Source organism: Cavia porcellus, unplaced genomic scaffold (genome assembly GCF_034190915.1).
Source record: "Cavia porcellus strain 051 isolate PalLab524CR breed Dunkin Hartley unplaced genomic scaffold, mCavPor4.1 scaffold_5, whole genome shotgun sequence".
NCBI classification, from domain to species: domain Eukaryota; kingdom Metazoa; phylum Chordata; class Mammalia; order Rodentia; family Caviidae; genus Cavia; species Cavia porcellus.
In genome coordinates this window covers 82,272,929-82,285,362 of record NW_026947488.1, presented here as the reverse complement: position 1 = coordinate 82,285,362, position 12,434 = coordinate 82,272,929, and the positions used below count along the sequence as shown (strand labels likewise).

Genomic DNA, 12,434 nt, shown 5'->3' with positions numbered 1-12,434 from the left:
TTATCGATAGAGAAAGAAAGCCTTGAGACTCTTGTAGGTAAATGGATACAACTTGACACCATGCTCATAGGTGAAATGGCTAGGAATCACATGGGTGAACACTGTGTTGTCTTCCTAGCATAAAGAACAGAAGGAGTTAGTGGGATTCAAAACGCGCAGTAGGTATTATGAAAGTGAAAGGGGAAGAAATGTCTAAAAAGGGAAGGCAGTGGCTATTGTTAATTTATTATGTTTTGAAACCGTGTATCATTTTCATTATTTTGTTTAGTTTGGTTTTATTGTTTTGTTTTGATTGATTTTATTATATTTGGCAGTAAAAGTAGCTATTTCAAAGTTAACAAGATATATTATGGTAGCCATCATTGGTTTCCTATTATCTTGTTTTGAAGTCCTGCATCACTTTCATAGTTTTGCTTTGATTGGCTTTACTCTGTTTTATTTTGTTTGGTTTTACTCTTTTTGAAATAAAAAAAATTCAACATGTCTGGCCTTAAGAGAAATGCAAATCAAAACAACATTGACACCCCATCTTATTCCAGAAAGAAGGGCTACCTTGTTTACAATGATGCAGCTTGTAATAGCTAAATTCTAGAAACAGCCTACGTATACCCATCAACAGATGACTGAATAAAAGAAATGTGGCAGTGTATCTATGTATAGTGGAACATTACTGTTATAAAAAGAGAACATTAGAGACATTTGTAGGAATACATATGTATCTGTCAAATATGATTTCAGTGAAATAAATCAGATACACAAATTTGAATACAACATGGTATCTCTCATCTGAGTAAGGTAAAATACAAACTAAGAAAAATAAAAGAAGGATAGAACAAGCCAGAGGGATGGATTTCTTACAGATAGGAAGATGTACAAAAGAGTACAAAAGGTGAAGGATGGTGGAGAGAGGATGGGAAAACAGTGAAGATATGCCAGGTACAAGGTCCTAATAACCTCAATGAATGAGGACTTTATATGTTATAAACATATAAAGAACTAAGATTAACAGTATCAATAAGAATAAAAAGGGGGAAAGAGGAGCTAAAAGAGAAGGTGGGAAGGAAAGGAGGTTTAAAAAACAAACAAGTTGTACTATGTACATATACCAACTCCCCAGGATAACTTTAAAATGTATACACTGTAAGCATATAGTAATAAAATAAAATTTGAAAAAATTAATATTAATCAATCAAAAACAAAAAAAATCAAATAATTAAAAATGTTGGTAAGAATGTGGGAGAAAAGGAACGTTTTACATTGTTAGTGGAAATATAAACTGATACAACCACTATGGAAATCAATATATTCCTCAAAAACTACAAACAGAAATTCCATTTGACTCAGCTACACTTCTGATGAGTATCTTCCAAAAGAGTTGAGATATCATATTACAGTGGCACATGCATGCCTATTTTATGAGCAACACAACTTATAATAATCTCTTAAGTGACCCAGAGGTCCATCAACAGATGAGCAAATAAAGAAAATGTATCTACACACAATGGAGTACAACTCAGTTGTACAAAAAAGGACAAATTCCAGTCACTTGTAGGAAAATGGATGTACTTCAAGACCATAACGCTGAGTCAAATGGATTACACACAGAAGGTTAAATATTGCATGATTTCTCGTATATGACAAATCCAAAATATAAATCACTTAAAGTGCTAAAGAGAAGACAGATAATAGGAAACAGGGAGTGAGGCTGGGTGCAGATGGGAAGTGGGGATGGGGACGGGTTGAGATGAGGGGGAACGGGGAAGGGAAGTGAGAATGATTAAGATGCACCATACGTACCAATTCCCCAAGATGAATGTAACTGCTATATATCCTGAGCTCATACTAAAAAAAGGGCACAGGGAGGAAAGGAATAAAACTAAAAATAAAATTATTTATTCATTTTCTTGAAAAACTGGCAGCAACGAATTTAGCAAGAGTGGCAAAATAAAATATTTGAATAAAACTATAAAATTTGATTAAGGGATGTAAAGTAACATATAGGGAAATGGAACACGTATATTCTTTTTTTTTTTAGTGCACATATCATATTCTTGAATGAGGAGATTTCTGTAATAAAAGACAATATTACTGAAAGTGTGAGTTCTCCAAAATTTAATACAACTTAATTAGAAATTCTGTGAGGATTTAAATTAAATAATGTTATTTTAAAGTTTATATGAAAGAATAAATATATAGAAGAATAAAAGAATACATCAGAAAGGTGTAAAGATTAGAGAGAAAAAAACTTTTACTAGAGATCTGTCAGTCTTTGAATTACAGGTAAAAAAAAAATCTCTTAAAGTTCAAATGGAAAAAGAAATGCCTATGAAATACATTTTTAAAAGTGAGAACAGTGAAAAAAGAAAAAGCACCTAGGAGAACATACTAATAAGTCATTATAATATTAAAATCAATATTATTGGGCCTGGGGATTTAGCTCAGCGGCATAAGTGCCTGCCTTGCAAGCAGGCAGTCGTGAGTTCGATCCCTGGTACCGATAAAAACAAAAAAGACAAAAAAAAAAAAAATCAATATTATTTTAACGAATCAAATAAATTAGTAAGGCAGAAGAGAACATGGTAACAGATGTTGGTTGATAATAAATTTTAACATATGATAGAGGGCATAGTACATAGGAAAAGAATGGTTTAATATGTAATGCTGATACATCCCTTTGGAAAAGGGTCAAAAACTAGACCCCTTAAATCTCATGCCACATAAAAATTAATTTTTTATGTTAGTCACTTAACTGAAAGAAAACCCAGCAGATTTTGTGTATTAGTGTATCTAGGAATGGGACTGTTGTAACTAGAACTCATCAGCTATAATACAGATTATCATTTGAATATATGAAAATGAAAACTTTTAACCTGGTAAAATCTACCATAAAAAGTCATCAGACAAATTATAAATTAGAAATAATTGATTGTGAAGGATAATTAACATATATACACAAAATGAAAAATTATAAAGAGAAACCCTGATACCATAATTGAAAACCTCTAAAATCTATAAATAGGTAATTCACAGAAGAGTTCACTTTAGGTTTTAAGTGATAATCACCTAACTGATAATTCACCTTATCATTTAAAAATTTTATCTCACATTGTTTATCTAATTTCACATTCCTACAAAAATTTACAGGATGACCCCTTTTCTTCTCTTCTAGCACCAATTTCTCTTCAGATTTCCCTGTTTTGCAAAATGTTCCCATCCCATTATGATATTTGAAACATTTTCATTTGTTACTAAAAGACTAATTTTTCTGAAGCACTGCTTTTATCGTACCATTCTCTTCATGACCAAGTTACAGAGACTCTTTACTATCTCGAGGTGAAGACGCAGATCCAGACCTGCTGCCAAAGCATTCATACCTCCGAGGTAAAGAGAAGTTTGAAAGCCTTGCCCAAGATGCCCCCAAAATAAATTTTAATCTTTTCATTTGGGAAAATGGAAGATTGACTAAAACATAGAACTCATTTTTAGAAGGACACAGAAAAATTTTAGAACACTGAATCTGACAATGCTTGTTTAGATATGGTAACAAAAGCACAAAAAGGAAAAACACAAAAAAGGGACTATATCAGACTTTTGCACAACAAAAATGCAACCAACAGTTGAAAAGGCAATCCGTGAAAAGGGAGAATCTTGCACCCAATAAAGTGTTAATAGGTAGAATTTATGAGGAACTTCTGTAATTCAACAATAGCGACAACAAAAACCCAAATAACTGGATTTTTTAAATGGGCAAAGGACTTGAACAGATAATTTACCAAGGAAGATATTTAAATAACCAATAGAAAATAACAACTGTTGATGAAGATGCAAAGAAACTAGAACTTTTACACACTTTTGATTGAAATGGTAAATGATAAGGGCACTATTTACCTAATGATACAAAAAGTAGGGACGTTGCTCATATGACCCAACAATCCCCACACAGGTATATATATCCAGAAGAACTCAAAGCAAGGTCTTAAAGATGTGTGCATGCCCATTTCATTGGAGCATTATATACAATAGTGGAGAAGTGGAAACAACCCAAATATCTACTGACAGATGAATAAAGAAAATATCATGTTTATATATACACTGAAATGCTATTCATTCATAAAAAGAAGGAAATCCTGACATTTGTAACAATATGGATAAACATGGACAGTACTGAGCCACGTAAAACAAGGGAGAGACTATATAACCTCACTTACATGTAGAATCTAAAAGTTAAACTCACAGATTTAAATTCACAGAAACAGAAAGTAAACAGGTCGCTGACAAGAGTGGGTGGGGAGAGGAAAGTACTGTTTAGTGAGTATAAAGTTTCAGTTTTGCAGGATAAAAATGTTCTATAGATCTGTTGCATAAAGTGTAAATATCGTTTAAAACTACTGAATTGTGTACAGCACACTTGAAAGGGTAGACTTTATGTCATGTGACTTTTTGCCACGAACACTATTAATAGCTGTATGTTCAGCACTGTAAGACCCTCATCATATCACTTCATAATCTTTAAATTTTAAATTTCAGAGACAAAATATTACAAATAAAAATAAAAATTTGGATCCACTAAACCACTAATCCATTGAAGATAGTAATACACCAAAGTAAATTCAACTTTATTTTTCTTGAATCTTAACTTGTACTTAAAATGTCTTTACTATACTGATTTAATAATAGTAAAATTGGAGGGAAGGGAGCAAACATCAATCACACACAGTGTATCACCAGTTTCTATTAGGTATACTTGCAAGACTAAGATAAGATTTTGTGATTATAAGAAAAATTTTAGACATTTCCTTATTGTGTATGACCAGTTGCAATTAACAGCAAAAAAGAATTCTCTTTACCTAGTGCTTCTTTTTCCAAATCATAGCATCTGGCTTGCAAGTTTCCTTCCTGTTGTTTGGATGCCTCAATCTGCTGAGATTTCAATATTGCTGCATCTGACAACAACTTGAGAGTTTTCATTTCCTCTTCAAGGCATTCCTTACTTCTCTGGGACACTGTCAACCTTTTATTTAACGTATCTATTTCTATAAAGAAAATGTGAAGTTTACAAGTAGGTAACACTGAGTCACAAAATGTAATTCTCTAAAAACTGAATTTCTTTTAGAACACAGTTGAAAGCCAAGATTTTTTTAATAGAAGAAAAGTAGAACAATATTTCATATGCAATAATAGGACAGTAACAGTAATACACTGTATAATATTATCTTTAAAGTAGTTACTCAGAGTACAAGTTATAGGCATAAAAATTCTTCAATCAATATTAATACAAACCTTCCTTTTTAAATGAACTAAGATACACTAGTAATATAATTAACTTGCATTTTTGCTTTTTCCCTTCCTTTTAGTTCCTTTTTCCCACTTCACTATCTATTGTACATTTTGAATCATATTTACTCTGTTTCTTATACTAGGGAGACAACATGTTTACATGTGTGAGTCTGATTTATTTTACTTATGAGTATGGTCTTGAGTTGCATCCATTTACCTATAAAATTCTCAAGTTTATTCTTCTTTATTGTTGAGTAGTACTCCATTGTATAAAAGATCACTTTTAAAAAATCGATTCTTCAGTTGATGGGCATTTGGATTGTTTCCAAGATTTAGCTGTTACAAATTGTGCTTCTGTAAACATGGGTGCACATATATTATTTTGGCATCATGTTTTTAATTCTTCTGGGAAGATATGTAGGAGACTATAATTGGGTTGAATGGGACCGTGGGTTGAATGGGACCTCGGGTTGAATGGGACCTCTAATTCTAGTTTTGTTTTGTTTTGTTTTTAGAAATAGTCATACTGATTTCCACAGTATAGAAAATAGTTGAAAGCCATGATGTCTTTTCTTTTCTATTGACACCCAACCAAAGGGTTAAATTTAAATTCAGGCCCGTTGTGGTGGCTCATGCCTGTAATCTCAGTACTCTGTATGAGGCTGAGGCAGGAGAGTTACCATGAGCTCCAGGCCCGCCGAAGCCACACAGTGAGTTCAGACCTAGCCTGATCTACATAATGAAACTGTGTCTCAAAAATAAATGAATAAATTTAAATTCGGTAGTGACTGAATAAGAGAAAAAAAGGGTTGCACTGCTAAATGATGCATGAAATATTTTAGTAGTTGTTTCTTTGCCTTTAAATTATTCCAAATGGCAATTCTGTAATCTTTTTAAATACTCACATAAATGAATAACAATATCTGTATAACATTTGGGATTTTATTTGAAATTACATTGGTTTTTTGCCAACATGATTTAGAAAAGTGAATGTAAATGTGCTAGCATGAATTAGTGGGTAGCAGTTCTAAAATGGAAATTAGGACACATTCTATACAATTATAAAGAAAATTATGGGTGGAGAAGAATAGAAAGATGCAATATGTAAAACTAATAAATTTGTGGAAAGAAGGAATTTATTAGCTAAACAATAATTTTAATATTTCTAATAGTATGCTGCCCCACATGGAGCCATAATTCATCATAGCAATTATCTATCATTATTTTCAAAATTTAATAAAAATGTCTTTACAGGTCTATATAGATTTAAATGTGATAATTTTATGTCATTTACTGAGAAATTTATGGAGCATATTATCTATCAGAATAATTATCAAGCTCATCCTTCACCAGTATTTTCAACACTGTTGCCATAATCATTAAAATATATGAACATAAATATAAACAATACTATAAAAAATTTTTTTTATCAGTACCAGGGATCAAACTCACAACCATATACTTGTAAGGCAGACGCTTATGCCGCTGAGCTACATCCCCAGCCCACTATACTATAAAATTTTTACAACTACAACTATGAGGATGTGGTCTTTGTGAAAATATGGATAGTTTGCTTTTCCAGAGAGTTCATCCGGCCTCCCCTTTTTGTTTGGTCCATCCTAGGCTGGATGGTGGGTTCAGATATGACTGGATGTCTAAAAGGTTGTCTTGTTTATTGCCATTAGGGTCACCACAAAAGAATGGTAGCAACACGGATCAGGAAAGACCAACAATAGAGACATATCGGACCCACAAGGCAGCAGAGACAGCACAGCCAGCAAACCATCAGAGCAGAAGTAAAACAGTGAGCAAAGCACCAAAACTAGAGCATGCACTAAAGGGGGTGACAAGCAAGAGCAAGAATGTCGTTTAGCCAAGCACAGGGCACACACCTTTAATCCCAGCTACCCCACAGGCAGGAGGATGAAAATTCCCATACCGTCCTGAGCAATTTAGGGCAACCCTACCCCAAAACAAAAAATAAAAAAGGTTAAGGGCGTAGTTTAGTGGTAAAGCACCCCTTGGTTTGATCACCAGTATGAAGAACCACCCCAAACCAAACCAAAACAGAATTCCCTCCCCCCAACAACGATGACAAAAACAAGGACAACCAAAGGATGTGGTTTAAAAAAAAGGTGGCTTTCTATGGCTAAATAAACTGTTCTGTACTGTAACTGCACTGTCACATTTAAGTGAAAATGACAGACAGTAGCCTGCATATGCAGTCATCTATTGTTTACTAAAATGACACTGCTTAGGTTAGCAAGTTGACTCCATTAGAGAGCATGACTGTCCCTAAAATAATTACTCATGCCAAATGAGACTTTATATCTGACATTAAAAGAGTAAGAGTCTGCAATACAAACTTGTTTGTAAAATATATTGTAACATGTGGAAAAGTACAGCAAGATATCAAAACTAAAGAAAGCTACAACAGGGGCTGGGGATTTAGCTCAGCGGCATAAGCGCCTGCCTTGCAAGCAGGCAGTCATGAGTTTGATCCCTGGTACCGATAAAAAGGAAAAACTCCAAAAAAAAAAAAAAAAAGCTACAACATTTCTCACATGAAATTAGGAAAGTGAATTCAGTGAAGATGAATTAACTTACCCTACAAACTAAACGCTCCTGTATCTATGACAAGCCTAATGGCAAAGATTCAACCCTTCCTCGTGCCATTAATTTTTTAAAAATTTGGAAATAATTACAGACTTACACAAAACTGCAAATAAATGTATAAGGTGGTCCTGTTCCCTTTAATTCCACTACTGTGTTGACATTTTGTATAACTGTGGTATACTGTCAAAACCAGGACATTTATATTGGCACAATCTAGATTTAATCAGATTTCACCAGCTCACGGGATATATATATTGTTTTACGCAATTTTATAATACATGTAGCTTCATGTGACTACATGAAGCTCATAATACAAAATTGTATCACAAAAAATCTGATTCCTGCTACTCCTTTATAGTAAAACTTTCCACTATTTGTTTCTATCACTTCTAATCCCTGGAAACTGCTAATCTGTTCTCTACATCTACAATACTATTTCCAAAGTACTACATAAATGGAATCATACATTAAGTAAGCTTCGGAAATTGTTTTCTTTTCACTCAGCAAAGTTCTCTTGGGATTCATTTTTTTCCTGAGTAGTCATATATGGAACGGATGTAGCAGTCTGTCCTTTACCCTACATCTGATAGATATTTGGATTATTTCCAGCTTTGGCTATTATGAATAAAACTGCTAAAAAGTACACTTTTAGTTTTACAGGAAATTGCAAAATTATTTTCTAGAATGACTTTCTCATTTTACATTCCTGCTGGAAATATTAATTGATCTAGTTTTTCTGGTCTTCTTCAATACTTGATATAGTCAGAATTCTTAAATTCTAGATATTCTAAGGGGGTGGGGATTTAGCTCAGCGGCATAAGCACCTGCCTTGCAAGCAGGTGGTCGTGAGTTCGATCCCCGGTACTGATAAAAATGAAAAAGACAAAAGAAAAAAATTCTAGATATTCTAACATCAATGTATTACTAACTTACTGTTCATTTATCTTGCATTTCTTAATGGTCAATAAAGTTGAACATTTTTAAAGTAATTTTTTTATTAGTGTACTTCCTTTGATGAAATAAGAAGTTTAGTCATAGTCTTTGACTATTTTCTAATTGGACTTTTTAGGTAAATGTGGAGATTTGGGAGTTCTTTATTCTCAGTACAAGTCCTTTGTTGGATAGTGTACTGCTCAGTGTTTACAGAGTTACATGCACAAGAGTGCAGGACATCTGTGCACTGGAAACCTTAAGGATCCAGTCAAGAGCTTGGAAACCAAATGTCCTGAGCAAGTCTGTATCAGGAGGCCAAGATCTGTAATGGGAGACCAAAGCGTCTGCACCAGAAAGGCCCAAGGGCCAGTGCCGGAAGCTGAAGCGTCCTGTGTCAAAAGGTTGAAAGTTGTGAGCTGGAAGGCTGAGGGGTTTGTGCTGGAAGCCAGGAGATGACATCCAAGATGAAGATGAGGACTGACAGTCTCAGAAAGAAAAAAGCAGCCAAAGCTCTTTCAAAGAAAACCCCTCAAAACTCTCCCAAAGAAAAGCAGCCACAACAGTGCCTTCAAAGATGAGCAAAAATCTTTCCTTCCCATTCTTTTTATACTGTTTCAGTAACCGTAATAACTCAAATCAGCTGGCATTCCCACTCAAGTTGACAACTAGTCAACTGACTATCATAATTAGCAAATATTTTCTCCCAGCCTACAGCTTGTTTATTGATCCTCCTAACAGGTCTTTCATAGAGCCAGCATGAGTTCTTCTATTTCTAAATTTTCTATGGCTTCTTTTACAGTTGATTTCTAGTTTCACTGCACAAGGGTATAATGTTAAACACGTAGTAGTTTTGATTCTTTTATATTTAGTAAAGCAGGCTTTTTGGACTAATATGTGATTTGTTCTGTGTGCTACAGAGAACGTGTCCTCCATTGTATTAGGGTAGAACACTGAGGATGCCTATTAACTCCATGTTCCAGGATGTGGCTCAGCTGTTACTTCGCTATTGATTTTTTAGGTGATGTATCTCTTTGAAAAGTGGGTATTGATGTCACCCACAATGACTATATTAATGTTTATTTGCTCTTTTATGCCTATCAATATTTATTTTATGAAGAGAGGTGCTTCAGTATTCAGCGCCTATGTATTTACAGGTATTATCTCTTTTTGGATTCTCAGTAACCCAATCTCTCCTTTTGTTGGGTTAACTAGTAGTTGCCGTAATCTTATTTGTCTCTTCTGATTTTAACTTGAAGTTTACTTTTTGAGAGTAAAATTGCTACCCCTGCTCGTTTTGGAGGACTCAGCGCCTGAAATACTGTTTTCCATCCTTTGATTTTTAGTCAATGAATATCTTTCTGCATTAGATGAGTTTCTTGAATGCCACAGAATGTTGGATTCTATTTTTACAGCCTGCCAAACTGTCATTTATTTAGGGAGCTAAGGCCATTAACATTGAGGTATTACTAACAAGTATTAATTAATTCCCAATAGTGTGTACTCTTTCTCTGTTAATGACTTTTTTGGGTACATTTATCTACTTGCTTTGCTTGATCTAGTCATTTCATATGGACTTTTGGCTTTGTTGATTTCATTGTATTTGTCTAGGACAGTAATGGTGAATCTTTTAGAGCTTTCCATGATACAAACAGCCCACTGTAGTACACATGCTATAGGTTTGCTACCACTGGTTGTCTTGATTACTTTTCTCTCCTTGCTGAGACAAAATACCTGATGCCCAAAATTAGGGAAGAAAAGGTTTATTTAGCTTACAGTTTTTGGAGGTTTCAATTAAAGATTAGCTAGCTTCAAAGCAGTGGCGTGGCACAGGCACAAAACACTTCAGGCAATAGAGCAAAAGGAGAAAACAAGCCTCTTCTCTTCCCTTATATGGCAAACATACACACTGACCCAGTGTAGGTGTAGCACTCCCAAAATCTCTTTGCCCTCCTTTGCACAGGATAAGGATATTTACAAAGAACTCTGACTCTTTGCTGAGTCTCTCAGTTAAACTTTTAAGCTAAGGTCTCAAGTTGACACAATATATCAACCATAGCACTGGTGTTGGACATTCTTGAGTTTTCTGGAGTTCTGGTTTGGTATTCAGAAATCTCTCATTTTTTTCATGGATACTCTTATTTTATCATCTATTTTGAAGGAAAGTTTTGCTGAATATGCTAATCTGCATTGTAAAATGTTTTTCTTAGGGCTTCATATACTACATTTCAAGGTCTTCTTGCCTTTGAGATTTGTATTGAGAAGTTTGCTGTAATAAGTTTATGTTTATATGTAATTTTTTAAAATTTTATTCTGATCACTCAAATTGTTTGGGTTTTTTTGTTGTTTGTTTGAACAGCTCTCATTTTACTTATAATATCTCAGGAGTTTTTTTTCATTGCAGTTGGGAAATTTTCTATTATGATTTCTGTAGGCAAATTTATTATTTCATGGATACTGTCTTCTAATTTCTAACTTAAAAGAGCCTTAAGCTAGTGTTCTCAGTGTTGAATTTTTCTGGATGAATTTTTCTTGTCCTCTTATTTTTGAGGCATCTCTGAATAATTCATCAGAGTTTACCATTTTGTCCTTAATTGCAGAAACTTTGTCTTCACATTGGTTATTTCTACAATTTATGAATTCTATACAATTTTTCATACCTGGTATCTGTCTGATACTTTTTTGTGCATTCTATGTCTCTGGTAAATTTGTTATTCATATTTTGAACCATTTTGGCCAGCTCTTCCAATGTTTTATTTTCCCCAAATCCACACTGGTCATTCTGTATAAAATTTTGGGTCACATCCTCTCTGAACTCAGTCAAGTTTCTTTAACTCTTTAATCAAGTCAGAGGTCTCTGCTACCTGGTATTCGCTTTCCTTCAGAGCCATTGGTGTCCCCTGCCTCTTCCTTGGATGAGTGAGGACCCTTGGAAGACCTTGGGAGTCTTTTGTTGGCTTGTTACCCCTTTTCCTGTGTGTATGTATATTTGAGGGTTTGTTGGTTTGTTTGTTTTCTCCCCTTTTCTTCTTTTTTGCTACTGAGGGTTGAGGCCAAGTTGGATGAGAGAAGCTTGTAGCTGATATGAAGATCTTTTTAGTAAGGTACTGCCTTTCCATTAGGCACTTTCAGCTTTATTTGTCAAGAGATAGTTTACTCCCTTGGCTATTTATTTTAAGTGATTTGGGAGCTTAAATTGAAGAAACTAGATAGAGAGATGAGAAGAGGAAGAGAAAATAAACATCAACTAAAATCAAAACACACACACAACGTATCTGCTGGCAGGAACTCAGATCAAGTATTACAAGAGAATTTACGTGAAACTCACACATGACCACTTTGCCAAAAAGCCTGAGTGTTCACAAGATTCTCTTCTTACCTTTATTGCAGTCTGACTGCAAGTAACCAAACCATATTCACTTCTTTCATTTGCACCGCAAACCCAAATAAATCTAGTTAGTCTCAGGAATTCTCTCCAATGACCCGCAGGCAGAGCAGAATATGACGCTGTCCCTGGGTTTATGAACCCACGCCCCTCTAGGCATGACAACGGAATGCATTCCAGCGAGGTTCTTCAGGAATCTGTGAACACATTTCCCGCAGAGCAGAGA

At 34.4% G+C, this 12,434-nt stretch overlaps 1 protein-coding gene across 1 annotated transcript in view; it reads right to left on the bottom strand.

The window, feature by feature from the left end:
• Positions 1 to 12,434, bottom strand: part of Lekr1 (leucine, glutamate and lysine rich 1) — a 188,704-nt gene that overhangs the window by 106,408 nt on the left and 69,862 nt on the right. Inside the window, 1 exon segment of the mRNA XM_063249239.1 lies at positions 4,848 to 5,033. Coding sequence (XP_063105309.1) covers positions 4,848 to 5,033 — 186 coding nt within the window.